General features: G+C 40.2%; 1 protein-coding gene across 2 annotated transcripts in view; it reads right to left on the bottom strand.

Annotated features, from left to right (window-relative positions):
* EFHB (EF-hand domain family member B) overlaps nucleotides 1–21,814 on the bottom strand; it is a 36,349-nt gene that overhangs the window by 13,308 nt on the left and 1,227 nt on the right. For both annotated transcript variants that reach the window (XM_081969648.1, XM_081969649.1), the window contains exons 3-7: nucleotides 20,730–20,873; nucleotides 17,684–17,864; nucleotides 16,081–16,191; nucleotides 8,454–8,583; nucleotides 4,531–4,614 (exon numbers count right to left, since the gene is read on the bottom strand). In XM_081969648.1, the coding sequence (XP_081825774.1) occupies nucleotides 4,531–4,614; nucleotides 8,454–8,583; nucleotides 16,081–16,191; nucleotides 17,684–17,864; nucleotides 20,730–20,873 (650 nt within the window). The remainder of the gene's footprint in view (nucleotides 1–4,530; nucleotides 4,615–8,453; nucleotides 8,584–16,080; nucleotides 16,192–17,683; nucleotides 17,865–20,729; nucleotides 20,874–21,814) is intronic.

Here is a 21,814-nt window from a genome sequence, read left to right as displayed (position 1 = left end):
TATATATATATATACATACATACATACATACACACACACACACACACATATACATACATATACATATATATACACACATATACATACATATACATATATACTGACTGAAATCTTGACCTTGCATAAAATAAGAGTCATAAAGTTCCCAATAAAGTGCATTTTACGATGTGGAAGAAAGAAAGAAGGCTTTATCCCATATACCATATTTTTCGGAGTATGATGCACCTTTTTCCCTCAAAATAGAGGCTGAAAATCTGGGTGCATCTTACATCAAATACAGCATTTTTTTGCCTCCTAAAGCCCCGCCCCTCACCAAAATGGCCGTGCATACCCTTATGGAGGCTTTCAAAGAGCCCCTGGGGGCTGGGGAGGGCAGAAATGAGAAAAAACAGGCCATTTTTGTCACCCCCAGTCCCTAGCAGCACTCTATAAGCCTCCATAAGTTTATGCAATTTGTTTTGACAAAAAATGGGCCTGTTTTCTTTAAAAATGTGCTGTTTTTTGCTCATGTTTAACCCCCCACCCCCACCAGGAGCACTCTGCAAGCCTCCCCCCCCCCCAAGGCTATTCATGCCGTTTTTTAAAAAACAGGCCTGTTTTCATGAAAAACGGGCCATTTTTGGGAGGTTTGCAGAGTGAAAAAACTCTCCCCCCTTTTGGAAAGCTCTTTAACTGATTAATGAGAATTACATTGATCAAGTACTATGCCAGCAGGAACAAAGTTTTAGGTGCTGCAGATTGTCAGTGATTTCCTTCTCCAGCATATGGATAAATACACCTGGAAACATCTATCTACCTACCTACTTTCTCTCTCTCTCCCTACCTATCTACCTATCTACCTACCCTCTCTCTCTCCCTACCTATCTACTGTATTTCCTCTCTCTCTATTTCTCTCTCCCCCTCTACCTACCAACCTACCTACTCTCTCTCTCCCTACCTATCTACAGTATTTCTCTCCCTCTCTCTCTATTTCTCTCTCTATCCCTCTATCTACCTACCGACACACACACACTCTCCCTACCTACCTACTGTATTTCTCTCTCCCTCTCTCTCTCCCTCTCCCTCTCTCTCTCTCTCTCTCTCTCTCTCTCTCTCTCTCTCTCTATGTAACTACCTACTTTTTTTTTAATTTGCCTCTTCAAAACCTTAGTGTGTCTTATATTCCGGTGCATCTTTTTTTTTTTTTCCAAAAAGTTTTATTGGTTTTTTAAAACATTTATAAGGAAAAGGGTAAGTGGAATGGTTACAAATTTTGGCAGTTGCAAGTGTGGCAGACACCCCCTCCCTCCAAACTCATAGAATACATCTAAATATAAAACATTAATACATAATCATAAAAAATCAGCATATTAATTCTAGAAAAAATAGTTTTCAATCAATTTATGTAGTTATGATATAAAGTCTAGATATAATTTCATTATAACTTTCGGTCTGTTTATAACATTGTGGTTTTCTTATTCATTTTTGTGATCTGAGCTTTCTCGGTGTTGCCCCTTCACCCCCCGCTGGCAGAGCTCCGGCCCCTCCCGTGTCCTGTGTGACCATTGTGGTGTCTTCTGTTTTTTCTAGGTTCGCTTTATTTTTTTCCATAAAGGCCTGAGCCTCTATGGGTGTATTGATTCTGATTCTTGTCTCCTCCCAGAATATCAGCATCCCTTCAGGCATCAACCATCTAAACCACACCCCCTTCTGGTATAGTTTATTCGCCAATTGCGAATAATTTTTCCTTTTCTCCCTAATTTTTTGGGGGATCTGCTTCAGGATGGTTATCTCCCTGTCATGATATGTCAGTGTTTGCCCCCTTTGTACACCCAGAATTTCATCTCTTGTGCTTTTCCTAAGGAATTTAATATGAACCTCCCTGGGTACATTGTGTGTTCTGGCATAAGCTGAATTCAGTCTATAGACCGGATCTATCTCCCATTCCATCTGCTGTTTATCTTTATGTATGTATTCAGCTAAAATATTAGTCATAATGTCCCTTATATTTTCCCCATCTGCTTCTATTACATTTTGAAATCTAAGATAAAAGGACATTCTCTCAAACTCTGTTTTTATTTGTTGGATGTCAAGTTCTTTGTTTCCCTTCTGTAAAGCCTCTACCCCCCCTCTCGCCTCCGCCACCCCACCCTCCACCAGGTCCAGTCTCTGTGAGTTCTTATAAATTTGAACTTGGTTCTCTTTGATTTCTTCTTTCATTTCTTTTAATTGTTTCTTAATTTCTTCCTGGCCCTGTATGAGTTGCTGGAGCATCTGTTGCAAATCCATCTCTGTACTCTTAGGTTGCATCAGTTCTGTAATCTTTGACTGTGTGGCAGGGCTGGATGTTGCAGATGTCGGTGCAGAAGTAGCAAAGCCAGGTTTTCCAGGGGGTGGTCTTTTTGGAGACATGGTTTATGAAACAAAGAGATCAGTCAGTGTAGAGACTGGGCAGCTGGAGAAGTAGAGCAGGCAGATGAGTCCAGAAGGCAGAGGATCCAAACAGGTGGGAGTTTCTTTAGTCAATCTAGCAGTAGATAAAAGTTTTTTCTCCAAAGAGTTCAGGAAATAACAATCCACAAGAGATTCCTCTGGGTGACACGGAGACAAAGACCGGAAGCCTGAATTTTAAAGGTGGAGTCAGGTTTCACAGCTCATGAAACAACGGAAGTGTGCCATCTTGCCCTGCCAGCTTTGGGCTCAGAGGCATAGGAAAAATTTTAAAAGTTCAAAAAGTTCTCAGGTCATCAATAAGTTCTGGAATTAAGTCCCATGAAAAACACTTTTACTGGGGTGAGGCATCCTTAGTTGGCTCTCCCCCCTCCTCCTTCCCCTGGGGGCGAGAGAAGGATTTTTACAAGCCGCTTGTCCAAGGGGGGGGGAAATCCCCCTCCCCTCTAGCCGCTCCTCCAAGAATAAATCCGAAAGATTAACTTTTAAAGTACTGAAAAGTCCATCATCTTAAAAGTAAGGGGATGAAGAGAGGAAGCATCTCACCGCACCGCCGCTGCTTCCTTCAGTTTTACGTTCTCCGATCAGCATGGGGCGAGACGCAGGCGCGCCCTCCAAAACTGCTCCCCGGTGCCTGGAGCAAAGCGGAAAAGCCCCCACCAGCCGCCGCCGGTGCCAGAGCCTTCCGCGAGCCGCTCCTTCGGCAGGGCGCCTCTCCGGGGCGTCCTGTGCCCCCCCGAAGATGGGGGAAGCCCACCGAAGAGCGGGAGCGGGCAAAGTTCTTGCCCATCGCCGTAGCCGCTGGAACCGGAAGTCATTTCGGTGCATCTTATACTCTGAAAAATATGGAACCTCTGAATTTAATTGGGCATATATTGTTAACCTGTGGGGTCTCTCATCTTGTTAATTATATCCAAACAGTTTGAATAATTACTACCACCTCAAGGCCATATCATTCCCCATGCACATCCAATCCAGTTTGGGATCTTCATTTCGTCCTCACAAGCAGATCCCAGATGTTAATTAAAGTGGTTCTAAAAGTTTTAGAGATTATGTTCAATCAATTACTGCTCAGCCAAAATTAGTTAACAATTGAGCTATGAGAATAACAATAGCAATAGCACTTGGACTTATATAATGCTTCACAGTGCTTTATAGCCCTCTATAAGAGGTTTACAAAGTCAGCATACTGCCTCCAACAATCAGAAGGAAGGAAGGCTGAATGGACCTTGAGCCAGTCATGACTGAACTGCTGGCAGTCAGCAGAATTAACTGCAATACTGCATTCTAACACTGTGCCATCACAACTCTGTATGGATGTAGAATGGCAGCCAATCAATGCTCACTTTCTCTGCTTTATTCTTGCTAGTTGTTGAGTATTATCCAAGACACTCATGAAAGGATTATAATGAATCATGAAACAAATTGTAAACTTGGTGCTATGCTGGCAAGTTCTGTGTAATAAATATCTTGGAAAATCCTTATTGTGCAGCAAACCAACAATGCTGGTATTGTTATCTAATGAATTAGGCTGAGTAAAATGCAGCTGAGCTGTTAGAAACATAGCAAGCTTCTTTACTAACACTCTCCACATGTACAGACAGATTTTCAGTGCTCATGAAGCAAAAAATGTTCACTAAGGTACTGCAAGCCTGTGGAATGAATATTCAGGTATAGCATGCCAGAATTTGAGATATTTTCCTGAATTAAATAAAATGTTTTGTCCACGAGAAAACAAATTGTCTACAAAAGAATGCAGCTGTAGATGAGGTATAGCAGGTTATTGCTTCAGGCAGTAAGAACTGTGAATTTTTAATGCTCTGCAGCACATTATTGATATTGACATCATGGAACCAGGGCAAGCATGCATAACAACAGAGCAACAGGAAAAAAGTAAGGTCCCTATCTGAAAAAAAATCTCAGAATAAGAACCAAGATGAGATAAAGCAATATGGTGTGCTAAATGATTATGGATGCTAGCAATCAGAGTTTGCCAAGATATATCTAGTCCCAAATAGTTATTGAACCAATATGTGAATAAGTTCTTACAAATAATCAATTTTAGAAGATCTTAATATAGAATTCTCTTAGTAGACTTACGGATCATGAACTTTTCCAACCTGAGGCTGGAACTTTTCCTTGAAATCATCACTTATTTTAGACACAATTTTTGCTGATTTCTTCCTGTGGTAATTAAAAAGAAAAAAGAAAATAAAGGAATAGAAGAAAAATGCCTAAATGACCAAAGAACAACAAGTATTTTTTATGAATCCTATGGGAAAAAAAGAATACATTTGACATCTCTCTTCAAATCACATTATCAACAAGTTTTGTAATGCCATAAACAGATGACAAGTATATTCAAATTTTGAGTTAATTTTCAATATCCTGCAATACCAAATGCTATACCACAGTTAAATATAATTGATTTAAAGCCATTTTAGTAACATTGCAATTAGGGAACAGGGTTAGACAAAGTCAGCAAACAAACTGAATCAAGTCAAGAGAATAAAGTATTGGCTTTGAACTGCAATCTCTACCTTGATGTATGTGTTTCATTTTGTTGCGTTACACTCCTTCTGCTAGTTTAACTATTCATTTATAAGAACATATAAGAAAAGAACATAGAGATAATAATTTGGTAACAAAAAAGGAGACAGGATTAATAGCAATAACAATAGCACTAAGACTTATATATCGCTTTACAGTGCTTTACTCCTGAACAAAAACTGCCAAGCCAGATACAAGTGACTGAGGGATACCAATCCAAGTCATACAAAAATCATATTATTTCTGATTGCGTACATTTTTATCTCTTAAACAACATATAAAAGGGCTGAAAATTAAAAACAGCAAGAAAAAGTACCTAACTATTTCTCTAAAGCAGATGCACAACTTAAGATCCCAAAGTAGCACTCAATCCTAAAATGTGTTTGGAATGATCCCACGTTTCAAACTATATTTTTAATATAATCAAAAGGCAGGAACAGTTGGAAATAGCAAAGCTCTGCCAAGCTCCGTGAAGACTAGCCAGTATCTGCTTGCCAGGAGACCCTACGGGGTCAAAGCCACCCTGGAGGGGTGGTGAAGGAAGGAGAGATGCTTCATCAACCATGAGTTAACCACAAATTTCTCATTAGGTTGTGGAAAAGTGATAATTGTTTTAAGATACAAAAAGGAGTGAAAGTAAATAACACCTGGAAGGCCACTTGTCCTATTCTATTTCAATAGGCGACTTGGGTGTTTGGAAATATCTTGTGAGCTTTTTGAAGATCTTTAAGACAAATTGAATTGCAAATAACTAAAATCCTATTGAAATTGTTTACTGGAAGGTGGATTTGAAAGACTTCAGGGAACTTAGTTTGTATTTATGAATTACTAATGCTACTTGATAGAACATTCTATGAGGCAAAAGAAGGTGATAGAAGGGAAAAAAGAAAAAAGAAAAAGATAAGATTTTAAAATTTGGACAATTGGGAAGGTGTAAACCAGAAAATTGTAAATTATCAATTTATAGATTTTAAAGAATAAAAATTTAGGACTTCTTTGGAATAATTCTGAGATTGACTAAATTTTATTAATACCATATTTTTTGGAATATAAGACACACCTTTTTTCCTCAAAAAAGAGGCTGAAAATCTGGGTGCATCTTATACACTGAATACAGCATTTTTTGCCTCCTGAAGCCCCACCTCCTTCACCAAAATGGCCATGCATATACTTATGGAGGCTTTCAGAAAGCTCCTGGGGACTGGGGAGGACAGAAATGAGCAAACAATTGGCTGTTTTTGCTCCCCCCCAGCCCCTAGCAGCACTCTATAAGCCTCCATAAGGCTATGCATGCAATTTGTTTTGGCAAAAAGGGTCTGTTTTTGTGAAAAATGGGCCATTTTTGGGGGGGCACCCCTCAGGAGCACTCTGCAAGCTCCCTCCCAAGGCTATTCATGCCTTTTCTTGAAAAAAGGGTCCGTTTTTAGAAAAACAGGCCGGTTTTGGGAGGTTTGCAGAGTGCAAAAACTCCCCCCCCCTTTTGGAGAGCTCTTTAACTGATTGTTGAGAATTATATTGATCAAGTGCTGTGCCAGCAGAAACAAAGTCTTAGGTGTTGTAGATTGTCCTTCTCCAGCACATGGATAAATACACCTGGAAACATCTACCTACCTACCTACTTTCTCTCTCTCCTTACCTACCTACTGTATTTCTCTATCACTCTATCCCTCTATCTACCTACCTACCTACCTTCTCTCTCTCTCTTTCCCCCTATCTACTGTACTTCTATCTCTCTCTTTCTATTTCTCTCTCTATCCATCTACCTACCTACTACCTATCTACACACACACCCTCTCTCTCCCTACCTACTGTATTTCTCTCTCTCTCTCTCTCTCTCTCTCCCTCCCTCCCTCCCTACTGTATTTCTCTCTCTTTCTCTCCCTCTCTATCCCTCTATCTACCTACCTACATTTTTTTTATTTGCCTCTTAAAAACCTTGGTGAGTCTTATACTCCGGTGCGTCTTAGTATAAATATGGTAATGAAAAATATGGTAATTGACTTCTTTTGAGTTTTTAGAGATTGGGATACTGAAATATTAAAGGTATATTGAGTATTTTTTAATATATTAAAAAAATGTACAAAATGTTGGATACAAAATGACTCAAGAAGATACAATAAAGTTCTATGAAGAAATGTTAGTGAAGCTTAAGACTATTTATGAAAATGTCACAAAGAATCATAAGGAGATGGTGGGATTGTTCAAAAATAAAGATCTCAGTGTAGAAGATCCTCAAGAAATGGTGGGAAAAGATGAACGTAATATTCAGAAGACAGTTGAGAAATTTGAAGGTATGGTGGAGGAGACAAATCAAAATAAGTTACAAGAAGATAAAAACACTGAAGAGAAAGTAACAATAAGTACTAAGAATCAAATGAAAATTTCTTAAGAGCTTAAAATAGAACAGAGAGAAAAAAGGAAGATTTTCCAAAAACAATGAAAGGGTTATGGATAGGTATCCAAATGATGCAACAGAAGGAGCCAAGAGGTAAGGCAGAGGGAAGATTCAGTTTCTGAAAAAATATTAGAAAGAAATATAAGATCCCAAGAGAGAAATATTTAAAAAATCAGCAAAAGGCAATAAATGATGACATTCTAAAAAGGCTAAGAATTATGAAAAGAGATAAAATATCTTGTAATGTGGTGATTGTATTAAAAACTAATAGAAAAAGTAGAAAGTATAAATTGGGAAAATAGTAGCACACATAGGAATATATAATAGAATTTATTACAACCACAAATTTGGTTAGGATTTGGCTAGGAGATGGAAGACTATGATTAGGTATATTTAAACGTACTATTATTATTTACAGTGTGTAAAAATATATTGAAATTTATACCTTTTAAGGGCCATAATTCAGGGGATTTAGATTTATAATCCCAGGACTGATAAAACTTTATTACTAATTGGTTTACTGGTATTTATAGAAAATTGAGATATTGAGATTATGGTAGAACATTGAGTAATATCTAAAATATTAAATATTAGTGATTCATCAGGGGTCAACAAATACATTGAATGAAGAAATGTTATTGATGTTTAAATATATTTATGGAGAAAGTGATAAAGAATCATAAAGAGAGAATGGTATTGTTTAAAGGCAAAGATATGAATGCAGAAGAACCACAACAAATGGGAGAAAAAATAAGTACAAATTGGGAAAATAATATATATATTGATACATCAAATAATCTATTATAATTACAATGAGCATATTAAAGTTAGAAGTTGGAAGACAAAGATTATGTATATTTGCATTATTATTGTTAGCACTGTGTAAATATATATATCGACCCAGTCAATACACTGTCCACAAAATAAGTTGGTTATTAAAGGAAAATTACAAATAAAAGATATACAAAAAAATTAAAATTCTTGGGAATTAATCAGGCTTATGATTAATAATATTTGGACCCCTAACACTATAAATTAATTGATAATACAAAAGTTATGAATTCAAAGCATAACTTACATCTGCAGATCATGTAACCAATGTAAAGTTCTACCAATATTCCGGCCATCATTAAAATGTGGTGTTTCTTTACCATAAAGATTAAATCTGTTGAATGTGGATGGATTATATTTTCTATTCACTGCCTCTCCTAGAGAAAATGGGACATGATCACTTATTGTCAAGGCTTTCAAGCTGCTAGATTAATAAGCCCTCTCTCTGTTTAGCATTCTCAAGCAACATAAGGTTAGATGCATTTGGCTGTTTCAGTGCATTTTGGAATACTACCTTTTAAATATTAGTCCTTAAGTCTAACTTGGGGCTTTCCCCTCCCATCTTTTTAAATTAACAACCATGTAGCCATTCATTCTCCAATTTTGAAAGATTCTGCCATCTATTGACTATTTACAAATTAGGGGTTTTTTTATATGAGATTTCAACCTCACCAGCTTCAGTTGTTTTTGCACAAAAGTGCTTTACTCTATTAACAAAAATAATTGTAAATATTTTGGCCCAAACTAGTTCCAGATTACTCTAAAGATGTTTTGGGGTCTTTCAAAAATGCTATGAGAAGATGGCATTCCATCCCCTCTTCAAGTAGCATTATAGGAACAAATCAAAAGAAGAACATGATTTCATTTTTATGTTGTTTGCAAAACAAGAATATTTTGCATACAGCTAGAGAGGACAATGTTTTCTGAGCCATGTTACCAAATTACAACCCAATGAAACATAAATTAGAATAAAGTATCTGTTGAAAGCTAATCTTTAGAGTGTATTAATCAAACAACAGCAGCAAAGAAAAATGAGTTGTAAGATTAAATAAAATAATCAGGTTTTATAAGAAGCAGACTAAATGGGGGGGGGGGTTGTAGGTTTTCTCCCAAGTTGGTGGAGACAGCAGTCATGCATGGGTTAACTCAGTCAGTAACCAATAGAACTGAGCCTACCAAAGTGATGTCATCACCTCTGAGGAGCATGCTCCCGCTTTTTTAGACTCAGTTTGATTGGAACTGGCTGTGCTAATCGCTTTCTCCTCAACTAATTCTGAATAATTGATTAATTTAATTCAATTTAATTGGATTTAATTGGATTTCTCTAAAACAACAAACAAAAGTACTTCGTCTAAATTGATTTCTGAATTGGGCTTCTGCTGAATCTCAAAACAGAGTTCTCAATAGCCTCTGGAGGCTGGAGAGTATTTGCCTCGTCTTGTCAAGGCTTGCCTTGAATTGCCTCCAGGCTTCTGAGGCTTCCTGGAGCAACAGCCCTGACTGCAATAGCTGGGGGAGGCTTTGCTCGCCGCTTTTACCTCAGCGAGGGAATCCCCGGCCTCTGCCTTGCTGCCTGCTCCTTTAGTTGCCTCCAAAAGCCGCAGGGAGCCCCTAAAAGTCACATGGAGCTGCCTCACTGCTGGGAAACGCTGCTGCTGCCACCACTGCACCTCACCATCAACGCTCCGGCTACCGTTGCCCTTCCGTGGCTTTGCCCTTGGCCCCACAGCCTTGCCGCGGGGCCATCGCTCACGCTTACGTCGCAGCCTCAGCTACCTCGTGGCGCCAGCCCATAGGCTCTTTAGCCTCAGCGGCCATTTTGTTTGAGCACGAAAATTGTCTGGTGGCTATTTTGAAGAGCAAGGAACTGTGTGTACTGGATATGGCTTCCTCTCCTAATCCTGGGCCTCAACTGCCTCCAGTCTCCATGGCTCCTGCCAACACCGAGCCCCCTGCTTCTAGGGCCCGCAGGCGCAGACCTGCTTCAGAGGATACCATTGAGCCCCCGCCCAGGGATCCAAAACCTAACCAGGGGGCGTAGAGGATCCTCCCCCTCGAGAGGAGGACAGGGCCCTTCAGGCCCCGGCTAAGGCCAGGTCCAAGACAAAGCACACTGAGCCTCACATTTTTCAGGCCCAGAGGCCTATTCATTCCAGCATCCCTCCTGATTTATCATCTGATTTGGAGGATGACCTCTCCCCTGCTGCCTCAATCCTGCAGCCCAAGAATGCTAGGGGCACAGAGGCTTTGGCCAACAGTGGGCATGATTCGGATTGTGGCAGGAGCATTACCCCTGATGAGGATCCCCTCTACCAAGAAGATATTTCTCCTCCCCGCCGACACCGTTCTTACTTGCCTGGCATGGCTGATATGATCTCTGAGGCCATTGAACATAGAATTGCGGCTGGGCTTAAACACAGGTCTTCTAATCGCTCTGCTTCTTGCAGGTCTGCTTCTTCCTCTAGTTCCAGGCGCAGGGATGGTGATCTCTCGCTCTTCTTCTTCCTGGCACCTCCAACCAACAGTCGGGCTTCGGGGAAGATGAACCCCCGGCAAGAGACTCAGATCTATCGGAGGATGAGGGTCTTCCTCCCGATCCACCTCCTTTTGTCGGTTTATTTAAACCTGCTGTTTTTCGCTCTCTACTTTTTAAGGCCAGAAAGATCGCAGGCATTCCTTCTCCTAAGACGACTCCGACTGCAGAAGCAGACAAGGCTGACACCACCGATCTGCTCTTCACCCAGCCTACAGTGGGGAAGGAGGTGATCCCATCACCACGATTCTTCATAGACGTCCAGAATCAATGGGCATCTCCGGGTACCGCGCCCCTCCCCAATGCCATGGATAAGCGCCTGTACAATGTCTCTCCTGACCTCGTCAAGGCTTTGGAGGTACCTTCTATTGAGTTACCTATAATTGCCCTTTCCTCTCCCAACGCGGCCTCAGCAGCTCCTGAGGAAGCTCTGTGACCTGAAGACAAGAGAATAGAACAAACTCTGGTTAAGGGCCACCAGGCCTCAGCTTGGCCCGTTAGAGCAGGCACCTCCGCTTCCTTCTTTAGTCGCTCCGCTCTCCTGTGGTTGAGACAACTTCAAGCTCGCCTTCTAGCCAGGGATTCCAGGGCTCGCAGGGACATTAACAAAATTAAGGCAGCACTAGAATACACAGCAGATGCCTCCTTGAATGCGGCCCATTTTGTGTCCAAAGCCATTGCATCTTCCATCTCCACCCGCCGGCTTCTCTGGCTAAAGCAGTGGCATGCAGAAGCATGGGCCAAGTGGAGGCTTGCCTCCTCTCCTTACTCTTCATCCCTTCTCTTTGATCCTCCATTAGAACCCCTTCTGGTAGAGTCCAAGGATAAGAGGAAGGTCCTAAAACCGGCCACTAAAAAGCAGGAAGGTCGGAGCCAATCTTTTTACTGCAGGCAGCCCTTTCACGGCCAGGATGGGGTTGCTTCTACCTCTCGTCCACAACAACAGGCCCCACCCAGACAGACCCCCTCCTTCTCCAATAGATCAGGCCGTTCACCATCTGCTCCACATTCGGGCCATTCAACCTGTGCCTACTCTCGTCTCTTTATCGTGCCAAGTCTTTGGGGGGCTGGAGGGCAATCCTCGATCTAAAATTTCTAAATCAATTCATCAGATATAGGAGATTCAAAATGCACTCTCGCCTTTCAATTCTGGAGAGTGTTCGCAGACACGATCTCCTAACATCAGTGGATCTCCCGGAGGCCTACCTCCACGTGCCCATCCACAGATGACACAGGCGCTTTCTCCACTTTGTACATGTGGGCCACCACTTCCAATATCGGCAGGTATCGGCTCTCTCTTCTGTTCTATCTCTTCACCATGATGAACCCCTCTCATTGCACCCTCACATCCGCAGATTCATTAAAGGGGCATCCAATCTCTGCCCTCCTGTTATTCACCGATATCCCTTCTGGGATCTGACAAAAGTCCTGGACTTCTTTACTGACCCGCCCTTTGAACCTCTCAGGTCGGCAACCTTACATCACCTCACACTCAAGACGGCCTTTCTGGTGGCCATAAAATCTGCACGGAGGATTTCAGAGCTGGCGGCCCTTTTCATCCGATTGGAGTTGTGTGTGTTTCACCAAGACCGAGTGGTACTTCACATCGATCCCACCTTTGTCCCGAAAGTGAATTCAGCATTCCATCGCTCTCTAGACCTCACTCTTCCAAATTTCTGTCCTGCTCCATCTCACAGTCTGGAGCGCAAATGGCACAAAGTAGACATCAGGCGGGCTCTTAAAATCTACATCGCCAAGACAGCTGTCTTCAGACACAGTGAAGGCCTCTTCATATCCTTCCACCCTACCAACAAAGGGCTGAAAGCTTCTCCATCCATGATTGGACGATGGATCAGGTCTGCCATTGTTCAAGCTTACAGCATGCATCACCTCACTCCTCCACCTAACATTACGGTTCACTCCACGCGAAGCGGGGCTATGTCAGCAGCGTGGGTGCGGCAGGCCTCGGTGGAAGAGATCTGCAAGGCAGCTACCTGGTCTCCTAATTCGTTTATACGACATTACAAAGTGGATCGATATGCATCGGCTGAAGCAGCTTTCAGACGGCGAGTCCTCCAACAGGTTCCTCCTTCTTCCAGCTCTTAGGCCAGTCTCATGCCCTCCCGGGGACATGCCAGATTTGGTACGTCCCATGCATGATCACTGTCTCCACCAACTTGGGAGAATGGGGCATTGGTTCTTACCTGATACACCTCTTCTCCGGGCAGGTGGAGACAGCGGTCATCCCCTCCCTTGGGGTCCTGGCCTACCTCGCAGGGATGATCTGGGACCATGTTGTGTAGTCACAGAATGGAAAGCGATTATTCACCGCACAACAGTCTACTTATCTCCTTTGTCAAGAAAAGCAGGAGCATGCTCTTCAGAGGTGATGACATCACTTTGGTAGACTGAGTTCTATTGGTTACTGACTGAGTTAACCCATGCATGACCGCTGTCTCCACCTGCCCGGAGAAGGGGCATATCAGGTAAGAACCAACGCCCCAATCTAAGAGAATGATTTGGCCTCAAAAAACTTTGAAAGTCAACTGAGATTTGTTTTATATTTCATACATATAAAAACAAACCTTAACACTATTCTTATTTAGTTATTCACTGAACCTAGAAGTCTAGGCACATTAGACTCCTTTCTGCATCCTGAAAGATTTCACAATTCAACTTGAGGGACTTAACCATTTTTTCTTTCCTTCCCCATAATCAGCTCTGCTCTCCAAAGAAATTCAAAACAGTAAGTTTTTGACAACAGCTCTTTTATTACTCAAGATTGGAGAAGTTACTCCTTATATTTAAAGAGATTAAGTGCAGATTAAAGAGGTTAAACATGGATGTATTGTGGCCTAATGGTAAACACTAAATGTGCCCATTATACCCTATTCTATGGATCGATCCCGTAATATTTTAGATTCCCACTATCATCATCCTACAAATATTTTAATCACATCTGAAGGATATCAGGGTGCAGTTCCCAACATAATGCTTTCTCCAAGCATTAAGGAACTCCTCTCTTAGTTAGTAAGATAAATCCAGAGAGTCTTGGGTTGGAGAAAGCTACGGTTGTGGCCAGTATAATATATTGTATTGCCAGGAAGACTGGATGGATCATTGATACTATTAGATCAATACTGCCCAAATGAATCTAGTTCATAGAATTATTTTAAGATAAAGTGAGCGGGATAACCGACAGCCACCCCAAGCCTGGAATCTCAAAGCTTTCAACACTGAAACTTTTTTATACATTAGAGTAATACAAAATCAATGATGAGACAAAAAAGTAAAGAAACTTAAGGAATCAACTCATGCCATTAAATGTTATTTTCTTAATTTTTAAAAAAACTTAAAAATTAACACTTAGCTACATTTATTTGAGCCAATTACCTGGCAATATTTTTCATTAACCACAATATAAATTTTCATTTGGTTATTGTTCAATAACAATATAAACCTATTGAATCTAATCATTTGAAACTTGACAGAAGTTATATCCTTAGAAGAGAAAATTGTGCTAGAAAATTATTTTAAGCATGCCCTATATTTCAATTTCATACATTCATATTATCAAATATTCTCCTAAAGGCAGATAGTTCTCGACTTATGCCACAATTGAGATCAGAATTTTAGTAACTAAGTGATGCAGTCATAAAGAGATGCCATGTGACAGCATTGTGACTGCTTAGCAGTCACAATTCTGGCATTCCAGCTCCTGTTGTTAATGAAAAATCGCAGGTCATTAAGCAGAAGGAATCCCAAGTAAGGAATGCTGGGTGCCTCAGGGAGGCCTCCGGAGACCTGGGGCAGGCAGCTTATTAGATGGGGCGTACTGCAGTGCTACCCATCTGACCCAGAAGTGCAGAGTGGCTGCAATTCCACCCTCCCTTCCCAATCTATGTCTTTTAATTGTACTGCACAGTGGTACTTGGCAGCAGGGTTGGGGTTGGGGCTGAAGTACAAGCCTGGGATCTTACAAAATAATACAGAATAATAGAGTTGGAGCAGTTCTTGGAGGTCTTCTAGCCCAACTCCCTGCTAAAGCAAGAGGCCCTTTACTCTTTACACAAGTGGCTGTCCAATGTCTTCTTAAAAGCCTCCAGTGATGACGCACCCACAATTTCTGAAGGCAAGTCATTCCACTGGTTAATTGTTCTCACTATTAGGATGTTTCCCCTTAACTCCAGGTTGCTTCTCTTCTTTATGGCAGCCTCCCAAATATTGGAACACTGTTATCATGTCATCCCTAGTCCTTCTTTTCTCTGGACTAGCCATACTCAATTCCTGCAACCATTCTTCATGCTTTAGTTTCAAGGACAGTAATCATCTTACTTGCTTTTCTTTGCACTCTTTCCAAGTCTCAACATATTTTTTATAGTGAGGTGACCAAAAGTGTATGCAATGTGTCATCTGTCTAAGGTTTTATAAAGCCGTACTAATACTTCACATGATCTTGCCTCTATCCCTCTGTTTATGCAACCAAGCATTTCATTGGTTTTTCTGCCTGCTGCCATAGTTTCTGCCTTTGAGCCAAATTTTCACCTAATCTGTACTGGTACATTTGGTTTTACTTGCCTAAATGTAAAACTTTGCTTTTCTCTACATCTTCAGTAGTCTCATCCAGCTACCACTGCCCCCAGATCTCTATTTCACTTCCAGCAACACCACTGCCATTGAGAAATGCCATCTCAAGCCCCACGTTACTGGTTTTTGCCACCTCAACTGTTTTCCAAGTGGCATATTCTATTCCTTCTTCAAGCCACAAGATTCATTCTCATGATCCTTTGGAAACCTTCTGTCTTTCCTAGTCTCACGAGAATGGGCATATGAATTAGGGAAGGAATGGTGTACATGATTAGGAAAATGAGATCATAAAAAGCCCGACCAAAATGGGACTCTTGCTGTTCCACAAATAGCATGTTTGTTCTCACAAGGCCTAAGAAGTACCCCTGCAGTCATAAGTGTGGGTGAGTTGCCAAACATGATCATATGACTATAGGAGCACTGCAGCAGCCATAACTTGAGGCAAAGATGGTCAGTCCATTTTTTTCAGCACCCATCATAATTTTAAATGGTTGCTAAACAAATGGTCGTAAGTTTAGTGTTACGCATAATTGATTTTCCTATAAAGAAGTGTCAGAGCTATGCATTCCTGTGACCATTTTGTTTCCATTTATCAAACATATTAGTATCAATTTAACAAAATCTTCAAAAGACATTGCAAGAGAAATTATTCCTTATTATAAAGTGTAAAATAAACATATCTTTGCTAAATAAAATGATGCTCATATTTACAATTAGAGCTTTTTCTTGATACTTATTTGTCCTTTTTACTCACCAACATAATAATCATTGTGTGTTGAAACATATAAGTCATGTCCCTCCTGTGCTTCCTTTTGGACTTCATCAAAAGTCTTTTGGGGATTTACAATGTCTGCAGCAGAAATCTCTGAAAATCAATCAATACATGTAGTGAAATAATCTAATATAAATCAATATTTATAATTGCAACATCTTTAGAAACTGTTCACCTATTTGGTTCCAGAGTTCTTTATTTGTATATCTATAGGAAACCATACTGTGTGTAGCCATGCATGAATGAAATATACTTATCATTGAATAACAGCAATATGATATGTCTATATGAATTGGTTTTTATGAATTAAAACATTTTGTAATACATTTTAGTAAAATTCAGAGGAGAGAGGGGAAGAGAGCAAGGGAGGGAGGGAGAGGGGGAAATGTTAATCAACACAGATATCAACAATTGTTAGGGCAAGAACACTTTCTAGAATTTTTCTTACTTATACTCTCAAATTTGTTCATATTAATATTTGGTTGGTTTCTTTATACATAATTACTATGTATAAAATATAATTATTTCCTCTATTGGTTTATTTTCATTATATTTTGAAAATAGTTGATAAAAATTGTCTGAAATAAGTGCTCTTGTTTTTTAGTAGGTCAAATAAAACCAACCACCATGCATAAAACATGCATAAAAATCAACATTTCCTATCTAGCAGATCTCTGACAGAGGTATTTAAATATTTATTTTTTCATCAGGAAGAATATGGTTATTCTTCCCCAAGTCCATCAGAAAAAAAGGGATAAGGATACTGAAAACTTCTTTACCTGAATGGAACAGGTCCAATAGGAACTGGCCATAATAACTGTGAAGTTTTGATTCAAACACATCTGAAAGGGTTAGCTGAAAATTATCCTCGCTTTTAACAGAACCTTACTGGGATTTAGTTGGAAGAATCATCATCAAAAGACCATTCAGAGGAAATTTCTTGGGGGCTGGAGAGATCATAATATACAAGAGGAAGGTCTATTAAATAGCTTTCTATATGATTTTCTCCTAATTTGGTGGATGTAGCAGGATCAGAGCAACTTGAAATACACGAAAGGCTGAGTACCATGCAGTAGTCAGCTCTAAAAATGGGTTTGCTAAATATGCTAAATATAAGGTGCTTTCTTGGTTTAACAAGATGAGTATACCTATCCATTGTAATTTATAAATCAATGTTTACGGGTTGACATTGTGCATGAACTATATAACTAAGATTTGTTCAACAAATCAGGGTTAATAAACCATGGGATAGCATGATAGATCAATCCAACTTAATTGTAAGTACATCTGCAAATTAGATGGTTACTTTTTATGTTTAGAGTTTATCTCAGAATATTGTTTTTATATGAACTAATCTGCTTTAGGCATGAAAGCTGGCTGGGTAACTTTGGGTCAGTCACTCTTTCTCAGTCAGTTTAGAAGGTTATTGCTGTGGGAAAAAATTGGAAGAGGAAGAATATATATGCTTATTATCTTGAGTTATTTAGTAAAAAATAACAAAGGTGAGATAAAACAAATAAATTATTCTATTCCATGTTAAATTACAGCATGAAATGACACTATATTTTCTTACTAATTTTCCTACCTTTTTTTACTTTTGTTCCAAATCGAGTATTATTCACATCCAATCCTTTAGGCAATCGTAGGGACTGATCATGAGATTTCCCAAGAGGAGCCTGACAGCTACTTAAGTAGACAGATTCTTTCTTTTCTTTAAGTTTTTGTTGGAAATATGTTTTAGGAGGTGGGTTTATTAACGGTGATGCCTGAAAAAGTTTTATGCCATATAAAATATATTAGTGCGGAATTACATTCTGTTATGCTATCACATCATTTTATTAACACTATGCCACAATATTCACAATATTCTAATTATCTGAGGTTGTGGATTTGGGGTTTTAGTGAGCTGTAAGCCATAATCATCACAATTATGACAAATCACGGCTTGAATTATCTTGCTTTGTGAGTAATGAGTCTATCTCATATATTAGTTTCACCTTTTAAGTTGCATTACTGAAATAAATGAACTTTTGCACAATATTCTAATTTTTCGAGTTTCACCCGTACCTGAAGGAGTGTCAAAACAAAACCACAACCTTCTTTGCCATCCCAGGATAATAATGATTTAAGTTACAGGAATATAAATTCTTCATCTAGGTGGAGATAGAATCCAGAATGGGTTGACCTTGTCTGCTCCCTGATTGGACTGAGTCTGCCAAAGCTGTTGTTTAGACATGCCCTTGTTCGTAGTTCTTTCCAGCTTTTTCTCCTCAGTTTCTCAGCTGGACAGATGTGTCAGTCTTCTCTGGCCACCTTTACAGAAAATTTGGACTTTAGCATCAAAAATATTTTCTCTTGTGAGTAGTGCCAGTTGAACTCCCTCAGGCTGCCACTCCAGTTCTCTTTAATGGCTGAGAAGTCAAAAGCCTCCAGTTACTCAAAAAAGCGCAGTTCCAAGGCCAGAAAGAATGCTAAGGCTCTGAGAATATCTAAGGCTGCACAAAGAGATGAATATAGAAGACAGAAGGCTCTGGAAAAGATATGCAATAAGGCTAATAACAGATAGCCTCTCCTGTCAGATGTAGGAGGTGAAGCTAGGCCAACCCAACTGATAGGCTGCAGTTGTCACCAGAGGGTGCTAGAGAGCAGGAGAAATTCCAATGTTCTATTCAGTCTTGCAACAACTCAGATGTCTGGAGTTCTGCAGATATTTTAGCAGTTTCTGCAGCATCTTCGAGTCAATCCGTGGGGGTGGGGGTGGGGAGAGTGGTCAGAGCCGCTCCAAAGGCCATTTTCACCCCACAGCTGCTGGGCTCCACTCAGAATTGGGGTCTCCAGCTCCTGTACCAGACAATATGCAGGCAATCATAGCTGAAGCAATAAAGCAGGACATTGCTGCAGGCCTTCAGCAATATGGGAGACCTTCTGGAAGATTGGCTTACTCATTAGATCCACCCCCAAATAACAGCTCCCAATTTCAGGGTGTATTTCTAGACCCTGCATCCCAGATGCCAGTGGAAGATGAGGGGCAGAAAGACAAAGGGGAACAATTCTATGATGAAGTTCTGGACCCTTTCCTCATTGAGTCCAAGGACAAGAGGAAGATCTTGCTTTCTGTCAACCAGAGAGGCACCTTTCTTCTGTACTCATATGTCATCCGGCCTTCCTTTGGGGGACCAATTCCACTACTAGCAACAGCCTGGCAACAGGAAGACTTTTTTCTGAGGAATCACCAGTATCAGGACAGGTCTTACCGAGGTAGACAGTCAAGGTGGCCCTTTCGGGCTGCAGGAGGGTGGCCTTTTCATTGCTCCAAATAGAGGCGTGACTCAACCTCCCATTGGCAGTGAACTGGCCCTATTCGCCGACCACTGGGAGGAGACTACATCAGACACCTGGGTTAGGGAGACTGTGAGGTCAGGTCTAACTTGGAGTTCCTCTCCACACCCCCAAAGTTCTTCGTTTACTGCCCCATATCAAAGAATCCTTATAAAAAGGCCCTTATGACTTCGGCAATTCAGCATCTGCTGAACATTGAAGCCATACAATTCAATGTATGGCGTCCGGAAGGGCAACAGGGGCAGAGGTTTTACTCGATTCTGTTTGTCTTTCCGAAGGCCTCAGGGGGTCGGAGGGTGATTCTTGATTTTAAAAGACTGAACTGCCATCTTGTATGCCACTGTTTCAAGATGCACTCCTTTCATTCCATTTTAGCAGGCCGGCATGGTGATTTCCTCGCCTCCATTGACCTTACCAAGGCGTACTTACACATTCCCATTCACCCCCAGTATTGGCAGTTCCTCCAGTTCCACTATGTGGGTATCAAAGGGCATATCTAAACAACAGCTTTGGCAGACTCAGTCCAATTAGCGAGCAGACGAGGTCAACCCATTCTGAATACTATCTCCACCATATGAGATGTGGCGTATCAGGTAAGACCAAAGCCCATTCTAAATTAATGATAGGGTAAACTTTCTGACAGTAAAAACAGTGAACTCAACTTGGAAAAAAGATCACGGGCTTTGTTTACTAAATGTATTTGAGTGAAATATACAAAGAGAGATTCAACCTAGAAATAAGGAGAAATTTTCTGACAGTGAGAACAATCAACCAATGGAACAGCTTGCGTTCAGAAATTGTGGGAGCTTCATTACTGGAGGCTTTCAAGAAGAGACTGGACTCTATTAATCTGTTTATCTGAAATATTGGCAGCTACTTGTTGGGACCACTTTTATTTGTATTAATAAAAAGAATAAATTTTACAAGTGAAGGTGTAAGTGGTCCCTTCCAATTCTACGATTTAACCAATTTAGGGTTCTACCGAGCTTATTGCTCTTCTTTCTGTTAACCTTATTTTTCTTGATGTTCACTTTGTTGTTTAATTGAGAAATCATTTCAATAACTAAGGTATGACAAGACTATTCCTGACTTAGATTTATCAGACTTATATTGCAGGGATTTGAGAGATATAAATTATGGAAATACCAGCTATAATTTTACACAGGAAATCATATTTCAACATGTCCACCAAGTGTTCCTTATTCAGAACTAATCAAGATTCTGTTTCATATCAATAAAATCAAGTATCGCTTCTTTGCTTAGAAAAAAAGAAAAGATACGTGCATTCTTACATTCTCTGAAAGGACGGTTGTTATTCCATGAGTCAAATATGATGCAATATCAGGATCATTTGCTCGGCCATAAAATACTCTTTCTTTACCTGTAGGAGGATTGCTGGTGTTTCGAAACTTTTGCACAACAGGTGGCGTAATTGGCTATAAGACAACATGAAAGCCATTTTAAAGTTTATATTCTTGTAAATATCTTGCCTTAAAAATTAGATGTGTCTTACAGTGGTGGGTTACCAATTTTTTTACTACCGGTTCAGGCGTGCTTGCACTTGCGCATGACCAGATAAGTGTGCGAAGCCTCCCACCACTGCTATTACTGGTTCGCCCGATCAGGGCTGAACCAGGAGTACCCCACCTCTGGTGTCTTAACTGCATTAGTTCATTAATACAGGTGGTCCTCAACATACTACAATTAAACATAGAATTAATTTTATTGTCAAATTTGTTAAGTGAGGTTTGCCCTATTTTACAACTTTTCTTGCCACATTTCTTAAGTGAATCACTGCAGTTATTTAGTGAATCTGGTGTCCCTGTTGATTTTGCTTGTCTGAACATTGCAAAAGATGATCACATGATCCCGGGACACTGCAACCATCATAAATATGAACCAGTTGTCAATCATTTGAATGTAAATCACATGACCATGGGGATGCTGCAATGGTCATAAGTGTGAAAAATGGTCATGTTACTTTTTTTCAGTGCCGTTGTAGCTTCAGACAGTCACTAAATGAACTGGTGTAAATCGAGGACTACCTGTATATACCCAAAATAACACCTTTATTAGAATTAGATAAAATATCACTAATTTGTCAAGTTTTACAGTGTAGTTCATCAAAAGGTATAATTATTGGAAAGGAGGGTAAAGAGAAATAGATATGACATTACAGTCCTTTAATAGTCATCCTCAAACTGGTATTCTCCAGGAATGTAGGCTACAACTCATAATTATCAGCCGGTATAATTACAGCTAAAACATTTCAAGCAGAAGTAATGTCTGTAATATCATTAATATTCTCACTGATTGTTATCTTCACAGGATCTCTACTGCTAGCAATGTGAAAACAGAAATATATTTTAAATACCCA

Source organism: Natrix helvetica (genome assembly GCF_964273705.1).
Source record: "Natrix helvetica genome assembly, chromosome: Z".
NCBI classification, from domain to species: Eukaryota; Metazoa; Chordata; class Lepidosauria; order Squamata; family Natricidae; genus Natrix; species Natrix helvetica.
This window is presented reverse-complemented; position numbering and strand designations above follow the sequence as displayed.